The sequence below is a fragment of the Pseudorasbora parva genome, chromosome 16, assembly GCF_024679245.1.
Source record: "Pseudorasbora parva isolate DD20220531a chromosome 16, ASM2467924v1, whole genome shotgun sequence".
NCBI lineage: Eukaryota > Metazoa > Chordata > Actinopteri > Cypriniformes > Gobionidae > Pseudorasbora > Pseudorasbora parva.
In genome coordinates this window covers 31,432,530-31,451,001 of record NC_090187.1, presented here as the reverse complement: position 1 = coordinate 31,451,001, position 18,472 = coordinate 31,432,530, and the positions used below count along the sequence as shown (strand labels likewise).

General features: G+C 37.7%; 2 protein-coding genes across 3 annotated transcripts in view; one reads left to right on the top strand and one right to left on the bottom strand.

Annotated features, from left to right (window-relative positions):
• si:dkey-246g23.2 (solute carrier family 66 member 2) overlaps positions 1 to 14,239 on the bottom strand; it is a 69,478-nt gene extending 55,239 nt beyond the window's left edge. The window contains exons 1-3 of one of the 2 annotated variants that reach the window (XM_067420257.1): positions 13,885 to 14,239; positions 7,608 to 7,846; positions 5,406 to 5,539 (exon numbers count right to left, since the gene is read on the bottom strand). In XM_067420257.1, coding sequence (XP_067276358.1) covers positions 5,406 to 5,539; positions 7,608 to 7,807 — 334 coding nt within the window. In that variant the 5' untranslated portion in view covers positions 7,808 to 7,846; positions 13,885 to 14,239. Of the gene's footprint in view, positions 1 to 5,405; positions 5,540 to 7,607; positions 7,847 to 11,177; positions 11,230 to 13,884 lie in introns of those variants that run through there. The other variant, XM_067420258.1, reaches the window with a different exon arrangement.
• A 271-nt stretch (positions 14,240 to 14,510) lies between these two features.
• Positions 14,511 to 16,360, top strand: hsbp1b (heat shock factor binding protein 1b). Its single transcript, XM_067420259.1, has 4 exons — positions 14,511 to 14,709; positions 14,964 to 15,030; positions 15,824 to 15,950; positions 16,056 to 16,360. The coding sequence occupies exons 1-3, from the start codon at positions 14,665 to 14,667 to the stop codon at positions 15,943 to 15,945; spliced, it is 234 nt and encodes a 77-aa protein (XP_067276360.1). The 5' UTR covers positions 14,511 to 14,664; the 3' UTR covers positions 15,946 to 15,950; positions 16,056 to 16,360.
• The last annotated feature ends 2,112 nt before the right edge of the window (positions 16,361 to 18,472 follow it).

Below are 18,472 nucleotides of genomic sequence, written 5' to 3'. Positions count from 1 at the left end.
ATATCAAACCAAGCGGCATCTGCAAACAAATTACGCAAGTGTGTTTCAACATTTTAACAAATATTTCTCATAAAAATAAATAAATCAACATTATTACTACTAAATACATTTAAGGCAACTGTCCATCAAACTCAAGTCATGTACCACGTGTCTCCACAAGAGGGCTCTGCTGTTATAGTTTTTGATGTCTTACAGTTTAAAAAAAAATTCTTACACACTAAAAGGGGTACATGAGACCCACTTAGAGAAACCATTCACTCAAATAATCTTCAGACCAAGTCTGCAAAAAGGTACATTTGATGCTTTACACTCAGTTCTTTACAGTAGCACATTATTCCAAATTATTAGCTCTTTAGTGTTTCATTTGGAAATCACTAGAATTGAAATGCCACACTCATTTACTAATTACCTACATCCAGTGATCTGATATACACCTAATTTGCTCACTTAAAAATAGTGAGAAAGAAATAAACTATTTTTTACCCTCTTGCATTTGTATTTATAGTGTAAATATTACTTTACACTAAAGTATGGGAAAAAAGTATATTGCTGTCACAAAAGCAAAAAGGTACTATGTACTAATATGCACAATTAAAGTACTGATATGTACCTTTTAAGGTACTAATGTGCCATTTAAGTGTCTAATAGTTCACTTTTGTACCTTAGGGAACTGCCCTAGTGACAACACTGTACCTTTTTTTCTGAGAGTGTAGGGTTATGGTTTGGTTTAGTGTTAGTTACTTGTAATAATGAATAATTTACTGTTACTATAGTAAGCATATGTAGCAACATGCAACTACGTCACCTTAAATAAAGTGTTACCATTTTCACCCTGCATACAAGACACGTTTATTTCTGTTCCACTTCACATGCTTCAACAGCTTCAAATTCTGCTGAAAAGCAGCTCTAAGCCAATAGTGTCAAACGTGTTGATTCAGTTCAGTTCAATAAAAGTGAAGTTCATCAATTGTGCACACATACTGCATATACAGTGTATTTGTGCACATGTACGTGTGAGCGCTTTAACTCTCGTGCGCGCCACTGCACACTGATCAAGCAAAAGACAAGAGAGTGTTTGTTATACATTTTTCACACCTGTGTGTAGTCTGGTGTGCATGTGGCCAATCATTGAATGGCTTGTGTGTAGAGTTTTTGCTCTAAAGTGTTTGCTTTTGCAAGAGATGTGACGTTTTGCGTCTTGTGTGTGTGTGTGTTTTGTGGTAGAGCACTCAGATGGTTTCAGAAATTGTTCATAAAATAATAATTGAATAATAACTAACCCAAGACATGCCTGTAATATTAGGCACAAATACCCACTGAGTTTGAGGTCAGTTTTTTCTTCTAAGAAATTAATACTTTTAATTCAGCAAGTTGATCAGAGATTACAAAAGATTACTGTTTAAAATAAATGCTGTTCTTCTGAACTTTCTGTTCATCAAAGAATCTTGAAAGTCTATTTTCCACAAAAATATTAAGCAGCACAACTGTTGTAAACATTGATGATGAGGATGATAATAAGAATTTGTTTGAGCAGAATCAGTATATTAAAATTATTTCTGAAGGATCATGTGACTTAAGACTGGATTAAAGGCTACTGAAAACTCAGTTGTCATCATGGGAATAAATTACATTTTACAATTTACTACAACAGAAAAGTTATTTTAAACAGTAACAATATTTCACTGTTTTTACTGATCAAATAAATGCAGCCTTGATGAAAAGAAAAACTGTTTATTTCGAATACATTTTTAAAATCCTGCTGACTCCAAATTTAGCTGCAGGGTAAATTTAGTTTTGTCATAATGACGGTAATAAAAACTGCTAATTATTGTGAAGCAGTGACACAGTTGTGCTCAAATATGTAGATATACTATGAAAAGGCCACTAGATGGAAAAGTAGACTGTATGAAATAGAACTGACACAAACTCCAGGGCAAAGTACACTGGCATTTAAAGCATACTCCAAAACAACAGATGAAACGAATATGGGACATTGGCTTCCTTAATTCAGTCTCCTAAAGGTCATACTGTAACACCTCTCCCAACATCTATGGATTTATATCAAAACAACAACAGCAGGAATCTAACGAACAGCCTGAGGGCAATCACTGTGAGTCGATGCAAAATCATTCATTGCCTAAGCACGTAACATAACCTTACATGATCCCTGTAACTGGCAAGGGAAACGTGTGAGGACAAATCATACAGTATGTCTATATAAAAGTGTATTGGTTAATTGGTCACTTTGAGCATACCTTCACAAGTGTACACGTGTGTGTTGTAAAGATCTGTTCTTGTACCCTGACAGCTTGTTGGTGTGTGTGTGTGTGCAGGTGTGAAGCTATGCAGGGACAGGTGGGCTGTAGGTCACTCATAGCCAGCGGGATAGCCAGTGATTAAAGAGGGTCTCATTTGACGTCTAACTTTCCGAGGGAGGACCAATGTCCGTACTATTCTGGGTTCAGCACACACCCTTCCCTTCTGACCACATGCTGTAACCAGACACCTTAACTGCCATTCAGGCAAACCCGCTGACGCACACTGTAATCTATGAAACTGGATGTTCAGCTCTGAACATTCTGTTTTGTTTTATTTTTAAAAACGAATAACATGAAAATGTCACAATGTTATTTTTCTGTCTGAAACATTGTTACAGAACTGATATGGTGTATCCTTTTCCACACATTATAAAAGTAGTCAAAGTAAGTAAAATCACTAATAAATAAATAAACAAACACACATGCATGCACACATACATACTGTACATCCATAATGCTTATTTTGTTAATCCTATAAAAATATAGTATATTGGGGGTGATATTAGGGCTTTCAACACATTAAAATCATTCTAAAATGTGCAGTGTGTTAGCCTAGAAATCTAGACGCACCCTAGCAGCAGCAAATTTAATTTGCCCGCAAGTGTGGTCTAGGCACTCTCAATACCATTCTGAGCTGTGTTCCTCAAAATCTGGACGGCCCAATCACATCATGTATCGAGTCGGCGGGCGGGGCCATAATGATGACGGCCGAGTTGCGTTTGCGTGCTTCTAGTTAACACAGAAACTGGCGAACGGCGGCGGTCTTTCGAAATCAGCTCTGACCGCGACTCTGAAGACTTGGAGTTAAGCTTTTCTCTGAGAAAAGAACAAAGAACGGCACTGAAGTCATTCTTAAAAAGCGAAGATGTGTTCGGAGTTTAGCCGACCGGATACGGCGAATGTTTAATCTATCAGCGAGCTCTGTTTAACCTTCGTTGCTCTGGTTGGTGTAGCGCTATCCTATCGCGTGCAGAGGGTGTTTGAAAGACAACCGTTTATCCCGCCCCTCGGATTGAGATTGTCTATGGTGAGTTTCCAGACCAAACATCTTGATCTGGGTCTGGCTTGTCAGGCTAGCAGTGTGTACCATTTTTGAGGATTTATTGATAGAAATGCAATATAATATACATAACTATGTTTTCAGTGGTGTATAAAGACCTTACACAATGAACCGTTATGTTTTTATTACTTTAGAATGAGCCATTTCAATCTACATACAAGTCGCCATTTTGCACCGCCATGTTTCTACCGTAGCCCTTAACGGACAAACTTCTCTACAAGAGCTTGCTACTCTCTGCTGTCTCAGACCATGACATCTTTGTCCTGTGTCAGCCACCGTAGATTCTCTATGTGCTTCAAAACGGAGGGGTGAGCGATGGGCGAATGCAATTCGCAACCTCACCACTAGATGTCGCCAAAAAATGTACATAGTTAAATGACAATGAAATTATATCATATATACAATAGAAAGCAAAGAAATCACGTTTAGAAGAGAAACACACTTTTATTGCGTAAATAACAAATAATATGATTAAGTAAATTGGACAATGTGTGTTTTCCTGTTTTTTCAGTGTACATCCAGTGATCTGATATACACCTCATTTTACGACTTCAAACCACGATACACAACCTTGTAGCTTTCCAGGCAAAGTCACGCCAAACTGTCAAATACCTGCAAATAACATTCGTTTTAAATAAGAATCCCATCTGATTTTCATTTCACCATTAAAAAAAGTATTTGTCTGAATTTCACCAAACTTTTCAGGGAAGTTTCACCATGGTTTCTGTCAAAACTCTCAGTCAAAGCTCAGGTGTCTCATTACAAAAAGCTTTCTCGCCTTCAGCACTAACTGAATCACGGACTCACTCAAAAAACCTTTTGAGTCTGCTGACTGTCCACATTAGAATGCCTTTTTTTTTAAAAGTCAAACATGCTGGTCAGCATTCACACAGGCTTCACACACTGAAACTTTATAACAAAGTGAAAGAAGAGTTATAGCCTCCATCTTAATAAATCAACATGGCAGGTGAATTAGGGCTCTGCCTGATTTCACATTAAATTTTCGGAATATTACGACAAAGCAAAATGTTATCATCTAATCTCCGTCCAAGACAGTGATCTCATAAACTCTCTTGAGATTGAGTGTTCCCATGCACAACCAGAAAAAGCCAATCAACTGGAGCTTAACTTTCTCATAAATCAATTCTGTGGAAGGAAATTACACACAGTTTGCACCCTTGTCCACGTGATGCCAATATTCTCAGACACTTCACATCTTCATTATAAATTAATGTGTGACTAGACTACCGCCCCGGGCACTGAGTAACTTTAATGCTCTTTTAATCCCATCTACATGACAGTACAGAACCGTCCAAGGTCTGTTTAGTAATGTTCTTGCATACTGAAGTGTATACCATTCACATCACCTCAGGCGTAAATACACCAAGATACACCAAGGCCATGTAGCAATCAATATAACTGGCACTTTACAAATTTCTACTTTCATTCATGAGATTATCACTATATTTTTCAATGATTTATGTCTTAAAGGGATAGTTTGCCCAAAATTGTTATTCTTTCGCCATAAGTCGACTTGCGCACCGCTGATCACCAGAAGTTATTTTAATAAAGTTTTAAATATGGATATTTTTCTTACACAAACACGCTACTTCGCTTCAGAAGGCCTTTATTAACCCCCCGGAGCCGTGTGGAGCAGTTTTATGATGGATAGATGCACTTTTATGTACTTCAAAAACTAACCAACAAGTAAGTCACTGTCATTATAAAGCTTGGAACCAGGACTTGGAGCCAGGACTTTTTTTTAAAATATAACTCCGATTGTATTCGTCTAAAAGAAGAATATCATATACATCAAGGATGGCTTGAGGGTGAGTAAATCATGGGCTTGTTCATTTTTGGGTGAACTATCCCTTTAAAATGATCCCCAGAATTATAGGACCACAAATAAACATGTATGAATGTTATTGCATTGAGATAGCCAAGCGGTACAAGAGCACAGCTTTCAAGAAACCCATTTCACAAAATGTTTCAAACTACTGCTGGATACCGGTGTCTAATGTAATTACCTGTGATGTGGTGCTGTTTGGTACTGACACGGTTGCTGCTTTGGATGGAACAGCACAAATGTAGCATAGCCAACATGGTAAGAATCATCACCACACTCTGCAGGAGCAAAGGCAGCTCAAACTGTTTGCCTATCCTGCAAAACAAAGCAATAAAGAGTTCATTCAAAGGTAGCGTGTGTAAAAGCTGTACCTCTATAGAAAAATCAAAACAGTCCTCCTATTTTCCATTGGTCAAACAAACTGAAATCCTGCAACAGACACACACCATTGCTTGAGCCATTGTTGTTATGCTGTGCTAGTTTGGATACACAAACAAAGCCATTTGTGAAGCCACAGAGCTGAAAATTGCTTATTTATAGCTCTCTTTATATATTAAAGTTGCAATGTAATGAAAGCAGAAACTTTTTTTTTTTTTTGCATACATTCTAGTGAAATGGATTATCATAAAGAAAAAAGAAAATGTAAGGCGAGACTTGGTTCTCCACCAGATTGGCTGGAGGCAGTTCTGAATATGAGCTTGCAGTCGATTGCAAAAATGGGGCAGATTTAAGTGGACTAAACGTCTGGAGAAGTTTCCGTTTCATCAGAAGATCCAGTAATGAAATTTTAAAAAACAAACACATGCATGGATGGATGAATTGTTTGCAATAAGATCAGTATACTACTTACACATATCTTATAAGATGAATTTAGAACATGCACTCTTACTAAAGGCTGTATCGATATAACTGGTTCTATGAAGAACCTTAACACCCATGGAAACTTTCCACTGGACAAAGGGTTCTTTAAGTTATTAAAATATTTTTCACACTGGGGGCTTAATAAAGGCCTTCTGAAGTGAATCGATGGGTTTGTGTAAGAAAAATATTAATATTTAAAACAAAGTAAAAATATCTATCTTCCAGTCGACCACCTTCTGTATTCAACTTATAAAAAAAGCATAACTGCCGCAACGTTGATGTTGGATGTAGTGTAAGCACTTTGAACTGCGAGTGGCGTTACACTTTGTTAGTTGAATACAGAAGGCCTTTATTAACCCCCCGGAGCCGTGTGAATTTACTTTTATAATGGATGCACTTTTTAGTCTTAAAGGTCCTGTTCTTCGCGATTCCAACTTTCAAACTTTAGTTAGTGTGTAATGTTGCTGTTAGAGCATAAATAATACCTGTAAAATTATAAATCTCAAAGTTCAATGCCAAGCGAGATATTTTATTTAACAGAAGTTCCCTTTCAAAGCCTACAGCGAACGCCGGTTTGGACTACAGCAGGAAGTGCAGGGATGTATTGACGTCACTAGAACCGTTTGTTGACTAACCCTCCGCCCAAAAGAACATGCAAAATAGGGGGCGTGGTCTTGTTGCTCTCTCACGTGGAGAAGAGCGCGCATTCAGCGCTTGCATCTCCCCATTATGGTAAGAGGCGGGACCTTTCCGGGTAAAGTGCGCTAAGCTGCTGTCCAATCACAACACGGGAAGCACTGGCCCAATCAGAACTCGTTACGTGTTTCTGAAGGAGGGACTTCATAGAACAAGGAAATCATCAGGCCGTTTTTAGGACAGAGAAAACAGCGCTGTACAGATAAGTCAATTGTGTGAAAAATACTGTGTTTTTTACACGCAAAACATGAACTCATGTTGTATTGCACACTGTAAACATAATCAAAGCTTCGAAAACACGCGAAGAACGGGACCTTTGACATTTTGGGCTGCCATTCACTGTCATTATAAAGCTTGAATTAGCCAGGACATTTTTTTTATATAACACTGATTGTATTCATCTGAAAGAAGAATATTATATATATCTAGGATGGCTTGAGGGTGAGAAAATTATGGGATAATTTAATTATTGTGAAATATCCCTTTAAGAACTGTTTACAGAAATGTTATTTGATTAAGGTTTTTTTGGAACCTTTATTTTTAAGGGCGCAGCTAAGGTAAGTTTCCATTTCATGTGGGGTGCTGACTTTGAAAGAATTTTCTTTTTTTAAGGAGCTTAAAAGCATACATAAAACTGCACAATAAAAATTATATAGGGAAGAGAGGATATCCTCCAAACAATAAACAAATAAATAAATGAGCAGGCAAAATAAATGAACAGGCAAAAAATAAAAATATATATTTTTTTATTTCACTTTGATTTCCACATTTCGCCATCAATCAACTCTAACTGCTGCTGCAGTAACATTAACTCTCCTCCACTCACCAGAAGAAAATGCGAAGTATATTAGCGATGAGCAGCACCAGACAGACTCTTGTGGAGAATCCCTCAGCATTATTGGTCCTCTGAATCTCCTGGTACTGGGGGATGTAGGGCACCGCACCCCCAAACACCAACACACCAGAAGCCAGCCAGGATAGTAGAGTCCACGAGCTCTCCATGTTCTCTTCTGACCCCTGCTCCATCTCTTAGTCCTTAAAACACTCCCTTTATACTCATATCCCCTGCAAGAAGAGTTTTTAGGACACTTTTACATTTGATCACATATACAGGGAGTGCAGAATTATTAGGCAAATGAGTATTTTGACCACATCATCCTCGTTATGCATGTTGTCTTACTCCAAGCTGTATAGGCTGGAAAGCCTACTACCAATTAAGCATATTAGGTGATGTGCATCTCTGTAATGAGAAGGGGTTTGGTCTAATGACATCAACACCCTATATCAGGTGTGCATAATTATTAGGCAACTTCCTTTCCTTTGGCAAAATGGGTCAAAAGAAGGACTTGACAGGCTCAGAAAAGTCAAAAATAGTGAGATATATTGCAGAGGCATGCAGCAGTCTTAAAATAGCCAAGCTTCTGAAGCGTGATCATCGAACAATCAAGCGTTTCATTCAAAATAGTCAACAGGGTCGCAAGAAGCTTGTGGAAAAACCAAGGCGCAAAGTAACTGCCCGTGAACTGAGAAAAGTCAAGCGTGCAGCTGCCAAGATGCCACTTGCCACCAGTTTGGCCATATTTCAGAGCTGCAACATCACTGGAGTGCGCAAAAGCACAAGGTGTGCAATACTCAGAGACATGGCCAAGGTAAGAAAGGCAGAAAGTCGACCACCACTGAACAAGACACACAAGCTGAAACGTCAAGACTGGGCCAAGAAATATCTCAAGACTGATTTTTCTAAGGTTTTATGGACTTATGAAATGAGAGTGAGTCTTGATGGGCCAGATGGATGGGCCCGTGGCTGGATTGGTAAAGGGCAGAGAGCTCCAGTCCGACTCAGACGCCAGCAAGGTGGAGGTGTAGTACTGGTTTGGGCTGGTATCATCAAAGATGAGCTTGTGGGGCCTTTTCGGGTTGAGGATGGAGTCAAGCTCAACTCCCAGTCCTACTGCCAGTTTCTGGAAGACACCTTCTTCAAGCAGTGGTACAGGAAGAAGTCTGCATCCTTCAAGAAAAACATGATTTTCATTCAGGACAATGCTCCATCACACGCGTCCAAGTACTCCACAGCGTGGCTGGCAAGAAAGGGTTTAAAAGAAGAAAATCTAATGATATGGCCTCCTTATTCATCTGATCTGAACCCCATTGAGAACCTGTGGTCCATCATCAAATGTGCGATTTACAAGGAGGGAAAACAGTACACCTCTCTGAACAGTGTCTGGGAGGCTGTGGTTGCTGCTGCACGCAATGTTGATGGTGAACAGATCAAAACACTGACAGAATCCATGGATGGCAGGCTTTTGGGTGTCCTTGCAAAGAAAGGGTGCTATATTGGTCACTGATTTGTTTTTGTTTGGTTTTTGAATGTCAGAAATGTATATTTGTGAATGTTGAGATGTTATATTGGTTTCACTGGTAAAAATAAATAATTGAAATGGGAATAAATTAGTTTTTTGTTAAGTTGCCTAATAATTATGCACAGTAATAGTCACCTGCACACACAGATATCCCCCTAAAATAGCTAAAACTAAAACTTCCAAAAATATTCAGCTTTGATATTAATGAGTTGTTTGTGTTCATTGAGAACATGGTTGTTGTTCAATAATAAAATGAATCCTCAAAAATACAACTTGCCTTATAATTCTGCACTCCCTGTATAATAAAGTGCAATGCAATCTAAAAGAGGCAGATTTTGCTGTAACATGCCCTTACACCACCAATAATAGCAACAGTGCCACCTTCAGTAACCTTAAAGCTCTCACAGGAACAACAATACCAGCAATATAAACACATTGTATTAATGATTCACATACTCCTTTCTGCACATGAAATAACACGAAGGACCATTTTCATAGCAGTGAAACAGTAACAGTCGTCTACACACTGCCACCTGATCTTAGGGTATCTCAGCTAAACAGGATGTTTGTGCACCAAAAGATAAGGCTTCTCTTTGTCTCTAACCACACAAACATCTCCTCTAAAGGATGGGCTGAGTCACAGGATCTTGAACTCACTGCTGAGAAGTTTCAAAACAGTTATGAACTAACGTTGCAGCATCATTTCCCCAATTCAGCACAAGTCTTGGACAGACATGTTTCATGAGGGTGTGTGCATTCTTTAAAGATTGTAGGAAAAGGGTTGAGACGCTATAATGTGTAATCCAGGCAAACACAAAGCCTGGAAGAAGCTCATTTTAAAACCAGCATTGTGTTTTTGAGCAATTGACCCCTCTATGAATGCCCACCAATTTGTATTGCATAAATATATATATATAAGATAGTTATAATGAAGTTGACTGATAGTCGTTAACAGTCAGTAACATTAGCCTTGGTTTGTCATGTATGCCGTAATTTTCCAGCATTATTGTTTATGGATTTATTTCTGACTAATGTTAATGACTGTTAATGACTATCAGTCAACTTCATTATAACTTTATCTTTGTATCCAGTTAGAAAACTATTACCTAGTTGATGGTTGAAAAGCACTACATTTCACAGAAAAAAAAAGTGTGAAATTAAAGCACAAATGGAAAATATCAAGATAAAAAACAAGCTGAAGGGTCCTGCAACAAAAGTGGACTTTATGGGTTTAAGTCAGATTAGTAAGGAATGTATAATCCATATAAAGTCAACTGGAACCAAAACTTGCACATTGCTTCTGTCCTCTATAGTGGCAGTCTATCAGTAAAGTATACTTTCTTAGAAGTGCTACTGTACATAGAGGTGTTGCATAACTTCTGCATTCCGTGGGGGGTTGAGCTCTTCTGACATGTCTACTGCAAAAAAGATGTTTACATCCACCCTAACAGTTAATAGATTTAAATTACTGAACAGAAAAAAGGAGACTTCTCTGGAATGACTAACATGGCCATACAACACGTTTGGAATGCTTGAGGCACTTCATGCCACGTGCACGTATTTAGAAACCGGATAGCACATTGGGACAGCAGAAACATTTCTCACGTAAGTTAACGTTAGATTCCAACCTGAAGATTTGGTTGGTTCACACAGAACGCGTTTTTGTGCTCCTTTAAAAAGGTTTTTCATTGTCTCTGTTTTGGTCCAAAGCTGTATGTTGCAAGTAGTTCAAACGTCTCAAGACCTCAATTCAATTTCGTCGCGCTCTGATAGCTGTTTTAAAGCAGCAAAAAGCAAGCACCCATGTGAATAGCCGCTAAGACTGGTGATGGGAATTGAACCATATCCGCGAGTCGATTCTTTTGAACAGTTTGTCAATCGAATCGATCGGTTCCAAAAACAATTGAGTGGTTCTTTTACCTTTACCACGTCCTACTCGTTGCTGCTTATTTTATTTTTAAGTTAAATCTTAAGGGCCTTTAACACCTTTTGAATGATAACTTTAAAGATAAAGAATTTAAAGAATGATAACTTACTGTATCAACCACGCCTTAACCATATTAGCGTCTTACAGTCTGGTTCACACCAGTGGCGAGGCCAGAAATTTTTAACTGAGTGGACCTTGGTGGAATAGGGTGGACCTCAATGACTACTCTCAAATTACACACATTTAACAATATGGGACAAAATCACTTGACAGTAAATATAAGCTATATATGATTTATTTTTTGCCAACAAATTCATATAATTCATATATACAAAATTAATTTATAACAAGCAGCTACAAAGCCTATTGCAAGGAAGACAAATATAGATATTGTGCTGCTATATGACCACTGTAACAAGACATCAGTGTTCAGTATTGGGTTAATTTTAAAATGGAATAACCAGTTCTTGTCAACTAATGCAACTATAACTGTTGTCAAACATTTATTTGCAGCTTAACCTGTGAGAATTTTGTCTCGTGTTATGCACTGTGGCCCATGTTAAAAGTTTATTTCACTAGAAGCCGTAAACTCATTTTCCCATCCCCTCAACAATACGCGATTGGCTAAACATTACTACTGAGCTTATTGATTGGCTGTTGCAATAAGTCAGTTATATGAAAATGTTTTCGCTCTACAGTAATTATTTTTTAATGGGGCTGTCAATTGATTAAAATATTTAATCGCTATTAATCGCATGATTGTCATGAGTTAACTCGCGATTAATCGCAATTTAATCGCACATTTTTAGCAATTGTAAATCTTAAATTACGTTTTTGATACTCTAAACAACATGAGTATGGACAAATATGCATGCTTTATGCAAATGTACATTTATTATTAGTGAAACCATACTTATTCAATAATAATCAATACAGCATGAAGATTAGACATATCAAAGGTCATAGATGTTTATTTAAGAAATTGTTCATGTCTCTTAAGCCTAAACTTAAAAATCAAGAGTAAGCAGTGATTTCTCTCATTTTAAGAATATAAAGGGAGTTTTTACACTGGCAGTTTAATTCAGAGCAGGGCAAAGTTCGTATGAAAAATTGGTAATGTGTACCAGTGAGCGCACCAGATCCACAACATACCTGGAGGAGGGCCATACTGCACGAGTAGGAATATAGTGCGGCCCCTTTAAGAGACGCGCGCTCCCTATTGAACTGCCGGTATTTTGCGTGTGCGTGATTTACGATTTACGTGGACAGTGTGAAGAACATGGACTCGGGAGCGCGCTTGTTCAGGAACGTAACCTGTGCATTCGTTTTAGCCGATTGTAATGTATTTAGTCCAATAAAACAGGTGTACTGTAAGCGGTGATGGTGTTAATGATTTACCTCAGACATGAGCGAGAGTGAGCTGCAGTGCATCGCGCTGAAAAAACGCACTTTTCTTTCTGAAGTCTAATAAAAGTTAAACAAAAAATGTGGTAGCTTAGGCTATGTGATAGCTTATGTAGGCAATAACTGCACTTTTGGTTTAGAATATTAATGTCAACCCTTTTCTTTCCCTATTAATGTTTGCTGCTGCATCCTTTGAGTCTGACTGCTCTCACTTTTTCCAACTACGGGCTACGCCCTATGCTACGGATCAAACAGAAAATGCACGCTGCGTTAATAAATTTAGTGCTGTTAAAATGAATTTGCGTTAACGCGTTATTAACATATTTGACAGCCCTATTTTTTAATGAAACTTTTTGTATGTGTTTAAGTGATTTGTGTTGTCACATAGGCATATTATTTTCTGCTATCCCAATTTTTTTTTTTTTTTTTGTCTGTTCTGATTGGGTGGGCCAGCCGTCAATCTGAGTGGGCCAGTGCCACCCTGGCCCTTATGTAGCCTCGCCCCTGGTTCACACCATCAGACGATGTCTATTCGCGCGTGTAATTATGCTTTGGGCACGTTACAGCAGGATTGATTCTGATTGGCTGAAAATTTTGTCGTTCATCAGCTGGATAGAAGAATCTTTCTGAAAGTGATTCCAACGATATCGTTTGTCGTGGTGTGAACTCTGCTGCTATATCTTTAAAATTGAGAACGATATTTATAACTATCATTTGGTGTGTGTCCCAGTCATATGATTTACTCACAAGTTAGAGCCTATAAAGGCTGAATTTATTTACAATAGCATATTAGAAATTAATTCATCATCAGGCGTAAAGTTATTTAAAAGCTAGCTATTTGCACCGTACAACTTTTTTATAAAGTGTGGTTGAACTTTATGAATGCTGTGGTTAGGTCGAGTACTCGTCGTATTACTTACATTTTTCCTCTTATCAGTCAATAGTCTCACTCATTTGTTCTCGAATCATTATGAATATGACTATCCCAATAAGATGCACACATTTCCACTAGAACATTACACACGGTTAATTCGAGAACTCCTCTTGATTCAGTTCGATTCGAAAAAATCTTTCTTTTCACAAAACGCGCCCAAACGATTCATCTAAAAAGATCCGACTCAAAAGAACAATTCGTTACTATCACCGATTGAGGGATATGGAAAACCACGATACGCTGCGTTAACAACTTATCTGCATGTTTTGTCTTGTTCAATAAAGTGAACCCAATCATTGTGAACGTTCAGTATCGCGTTTAGAGCTCTGTACGCATCGCGAAAGAAATTAACCCATGGTGCTTTTTAAAGCACTACTCAAAACTCTTTCTGCATATGCAGCTAGTTTCGCTTTACTGTAACGAAACAGCGTGATATAAGTTGCAAAGAAGGGGAAAAACGTAGCAAGTTCAAGCATACCTTATTTCGGGCGAAGACTTGTTTGACAACTAGCCCAGCAGCACACTCTCATGAATGCTGTCTCATCTAGCCATCATCTAGTCTAAATCAGGCTGATGCAGTTTTGTGATGTGGGCTTGACCGCGCGCAGCTTTCATCGGTCTAATGTTACAGAAGAGGAAAACAAACAGGGAGAACACCACAAGATCCCATCAAACATAATATTTGTTTGAATACTCCCATTATAGGCTACTCATGTTGACGGTAAAGTTGTGGGACGTCAAAACAACGACCTTTTCTTATACCCTGTAATTGAACAGATAATAAACAACGTGCCCGAATTTTTTTAAAAAGCTTATCGTTCAATATTTGATCCTATAGCCTTCCTAATTGTAACTTTAACTCTGCCTGAAAGGCCAAACTATAACACATTATTTGGTAATATCTGCCTCTACATTACACAAAGTGTAAACAAAACTAATATTTTGTAATCAAGCAGCAAAATCAGTCGAATTATTTAAATAAATTGTGTTATATCCTTCTGTAATTTATTGCAGGTTTTAACAGAAGAAAATGAAATGACTGCAGGATCTCTGGGATGAGCAGCTCCGCGTCAGATCACGCCAGAAGTAGATTTACGGGAGTCTCACTGAGAGGTCTCTAAAATCTCGCGATATTCGTCACGACTCCGTGATTTAGCCACCAGCTGATTTTTAGAAAGCAAAGAGCTGGGTTGATACATCATTTTTTTAAAGAATAAACATCCTTTGCAGTTCTACAAATCTATTTATTTAAAAAAATATGGCAGAGACAGACCCGAAATCGGTGCAGGATCTCACAGCTGTGGTAGGTTTGAAAATAAACGATATTTGTGTGGTTTGCTAAGCTAGGCTAATGCTAGGCCCTGTTTATATATTCCATGTTGATTATTTTGATGCGATATAAGACTCGTTTACGGTTTAACATTAGATCCCCCCTTGAGAATACTATTGTTGTGATTTAAACAAGCTGATTTATGTGTTACAATGTTTTATTTGAACGTATTTACATATATTTATGCATCCATACACGATAGATAACTGCATGTTTCTCCCTAACAGGTGCAGACATTACTGCAGCAGATGCAGGATAAATTCCAGACAATGTCAGACCAAATCATTGGGAGAAATATCCTTTTTTGTTTGTTTTTCCAACAGTATTCTCAGATTTACCTCATATTTTAAAAGCATTGCAAGCCGAGGTTACTTCATATTTAACAGATGCTTTATTATCTAAATAATATGGAAGCCAATTTCTGCCACATCATTTTTAAACTCTTAATGACTTGTCATAATTTCGACTTTATCTCCTAAGCCATAATTATTACTTTTAATGTCACAATGATTTACCAAAGTATGATTCCCCCTTTGGTTGACTTCCATAAAGAGTGCAATAGACCTTATTCACAGCAGTGCCATCTTTGATTTTTAACACAAATATTAAAGCAAGGCATTGAGGGATAGGCGTACATCTTGATTCTACTATTATCTAAAGTTTTTTTTAAAAATTGTTTTGCTGACAAAACACTGGAAATTTTAGGTAAAGTTGAATTTACACCGACAAACTCCAGACAACGTGAATTGTGGAAAATTATAATTAATCTTTTTTACAGCAGATGCCACATCCCTCAAAGCCTCACTCTTATCTCTTATCATGGCGCTGCTCTGAAAAAGGTCTATACCATGAGATTTATTATGGCCGTGTACCAGCATCAGCATGATTTCACTATTTTTCAGTTCAATTCAGGGTTCAGTATCTAGAGTTCAGGGGTTCAATTGTGAGAGGCAGGTCAAAAAGACTTGGAGAAATTAACCCAGATCCTTTAATCACTAAAATATAAGCAAAATTAATTCAGCATCACTCTCAATAACTTAATATGGACTTAAATATTACCTGTCCCATCTTCCTTAACAAGATTCACTTGATGAAATGAGCACCCGCATCGATGATCTAGAGAAGAACATAGCAGACCTGATGACTCAGGCAGGAGTGGAAGAGATTGAAGGGGAGAACAAGGTCAAAGAGGGAGGAGAAGCCTCCTAGTAGAGGTACTTTTATTTTATTTCTATTGCTTAAAAGTACTTTAGTTTGATTGATTGTAAATGGCAATTAATTCTTGACATACTGTAGTCAAATGCACTTATCTTTCACAGGATGCTGAGTAGAAGACACTATTCAGGAGCAGCAATTTTCTCTATGGTGACTAACACATTTTGGTTTGATGTGATGCTTTTAAAAAATATATATATAGCAGGCATTAAAGTCAGTCTTAATGCTGTGACAACGCTACATGTTTTTTTCCTTTTGCTGTATTAGACTGCAAAGAACTTTTTAAACATGACATCCAACTGTAGAATTGAACCCTGCGTTACTGTAATAACCGCACTAGCCCAAGTGCCAACCTAACACCATTCCTGTTCAAATAAATTTGTTGTTGAATTAAAGTTGTTTCTTAAAACCTGCGTCCTTGTCTCCTTATATTGGTAGCTTTCATAAACCATTCACTATTTTACCTCTATTTATTTAATAGCAGTGACAAGTTAAATGTCAAAGAAACATTGTGAGATGCAAATGACATCGTATGCCTTGCATACACTCGTGCTAAAACTAACAGGATGAATTCTTGGAAATGTAAATGACTGTTATAATTGGTCAATATGCAAGCTGAGTGGGTAAGTCAATGTTTAATGCTGTAATACCTGAAAAATGATAAAGTCAAGACACGTATTATCAAAGGTATACAGCCAGGGATGGGCAGTATTTCAAATACATGTATTTAAAATACGTATTTGAAATACAAAATACTATTTTGTATTTTGTATTTTAAAGCCTTTGGAAAAAATCAAATGTAATTTGTATTTAAATACATTTAAGATGAGTATTTTTGTATTTTCAAAATACTCAAAATACTTTGAGCCAGGCAACCTCTTTATCAGGAGCTGTTTTCATGCATCTACTAGTTCAGACCAGACACGCCCCTCCCCCCAACATTCATTCAGGTGAGCCGCAGCTGTACAACCCTAGCCTGACAAGCCAGACCCACATCAAGATGTTTGGTCTGGAAACTCACCATTGACAGCTCAATCCGAGGGGCGGATAAACGGTTGTCTTTCAAACTCCCTCTGCACGCGATAGGATAGCGCTACAACCATCCAGAGCAATGTGAAGCGGAGCTCATTGATAGATTAAACATTCGCCGTATCCGGTCGGCAAAACTCTGAACACATCTTCCCTTTTTAAGAATGACTTCAGTGCCGTTCTTTGTTCTTTTTTCAGAGAAAAGCTTAACTCAAGTCTTCCAGAGTCACGGCCAAAGCTGATTCGAAAGACCGCCGTTCGCCAGCGTCTGTGTTTACTAGAAGCACGCAAACACAACTCTGCCGTCATTATGTTAAGCCCCGCCCACCGACTCTATACACGATGTGATTGGCCCGACCAGAGTTTGGTTTTTACAGCTCAGAAGTGTATTGAGAGTTGCTAGACGGCACTCGTGGCAGATTAGATTTGCTGCCGCTAGGGTGCGTCTAGATTTCTAGGCTAGTACAACCCAGCCTTGGATCGGCAACTTTACAAAATTGTTGGAATAAGGTGAGGATGTCATGGTCAATTCTACTTGTTGATTAAAGTAGCTTGTCAAATGTGTTTGAAGTATTAACGTTACTGCATGTTAGGGATGAGTGATATCATATGACAATACATATCGTAGATTAGCAATAATATAAAATGTGAATCGATGGAACTTTTTCTAAATCATTTACATAGATAGGCTTATCGGGGTAAGCACATATATCTGTGCAGCTTTTAGTGGGCAGGAATAATTGGAATGTTGGAGTGGAAAAAGAAGTGAGGGCGAATGAGTTATTGACGTAATTTGTGTTATTATAACTGCCGCTAAAGGAAATTCAAATTCAAATTGAAAACGAAAGTTTCTAAGCAGTTGCACAGATCTAAATGCTTTTTGGCATTCAGAATAGGCCCAGATAGATTACAGCCTAATATGGATACCTTCACTGAATTGCCAATTTCACATGTATTTGGTGTATTTTCAAAATACAAAATACTGTATTTGTATTTAAATACATTTTTCCACACAGTATTTTGTATTTGTATTTAAATACATTTTTCCTCACAGTATTATGTATTTGTATTTTAAATACATTTCCATGTATTTATGCCCATCTCTGTATACAGCATGATGCGGAACATCAGGGTTTCCGAGTCTTTAAGTCTTAATTTGGCCCCCCACAATTTAAGGCCTTAAACATAATCAGGAAGTCTTAAATTGTATATCATGGTATTAAATTAGGGCCCTATGATTTCTGCGATGCAGAAAATATGGACGGAATGACACAATCCATTCATAAAAATGGAATTTACTGTATAGTGCAGAATGTCACAATGCAAAATTTTGGTAGATCAGTACATTTGAAGAGTTCACCCAAAAAGGAAAATTCTAATTTTCTAATTCCCTAATTTACTCTCCCTAATTTTGCTCCAAACCCGTAAGACTTTACTTCATCATATAAAACGATATAGTCGCTTTAGAAAATATGGACTAAATCACTCAATA

Coding starts and splice junctions, on each gene's coding strand:
- hsbp1b (XM_067420259.1), top strand. CDS start 14,665: ATGGCAGAGACAGACCCGAAATCGGTGCAGGATCTCACAGCTGTG. Junction 14,710..14,963: donor TGCAGGATCTCACAGCTGTG/GTAGGTTTGAAA, acceptor TCTCCCTAACAG/GTGCAGACATTACTGCAGCA. Junction 15,031..15,823: donor AGACCAAATCATTGGGAGAA/ATATCCTTTTTT, acceptor AACAAGATTCAC/TTGATGAAATGAGCACCCGC.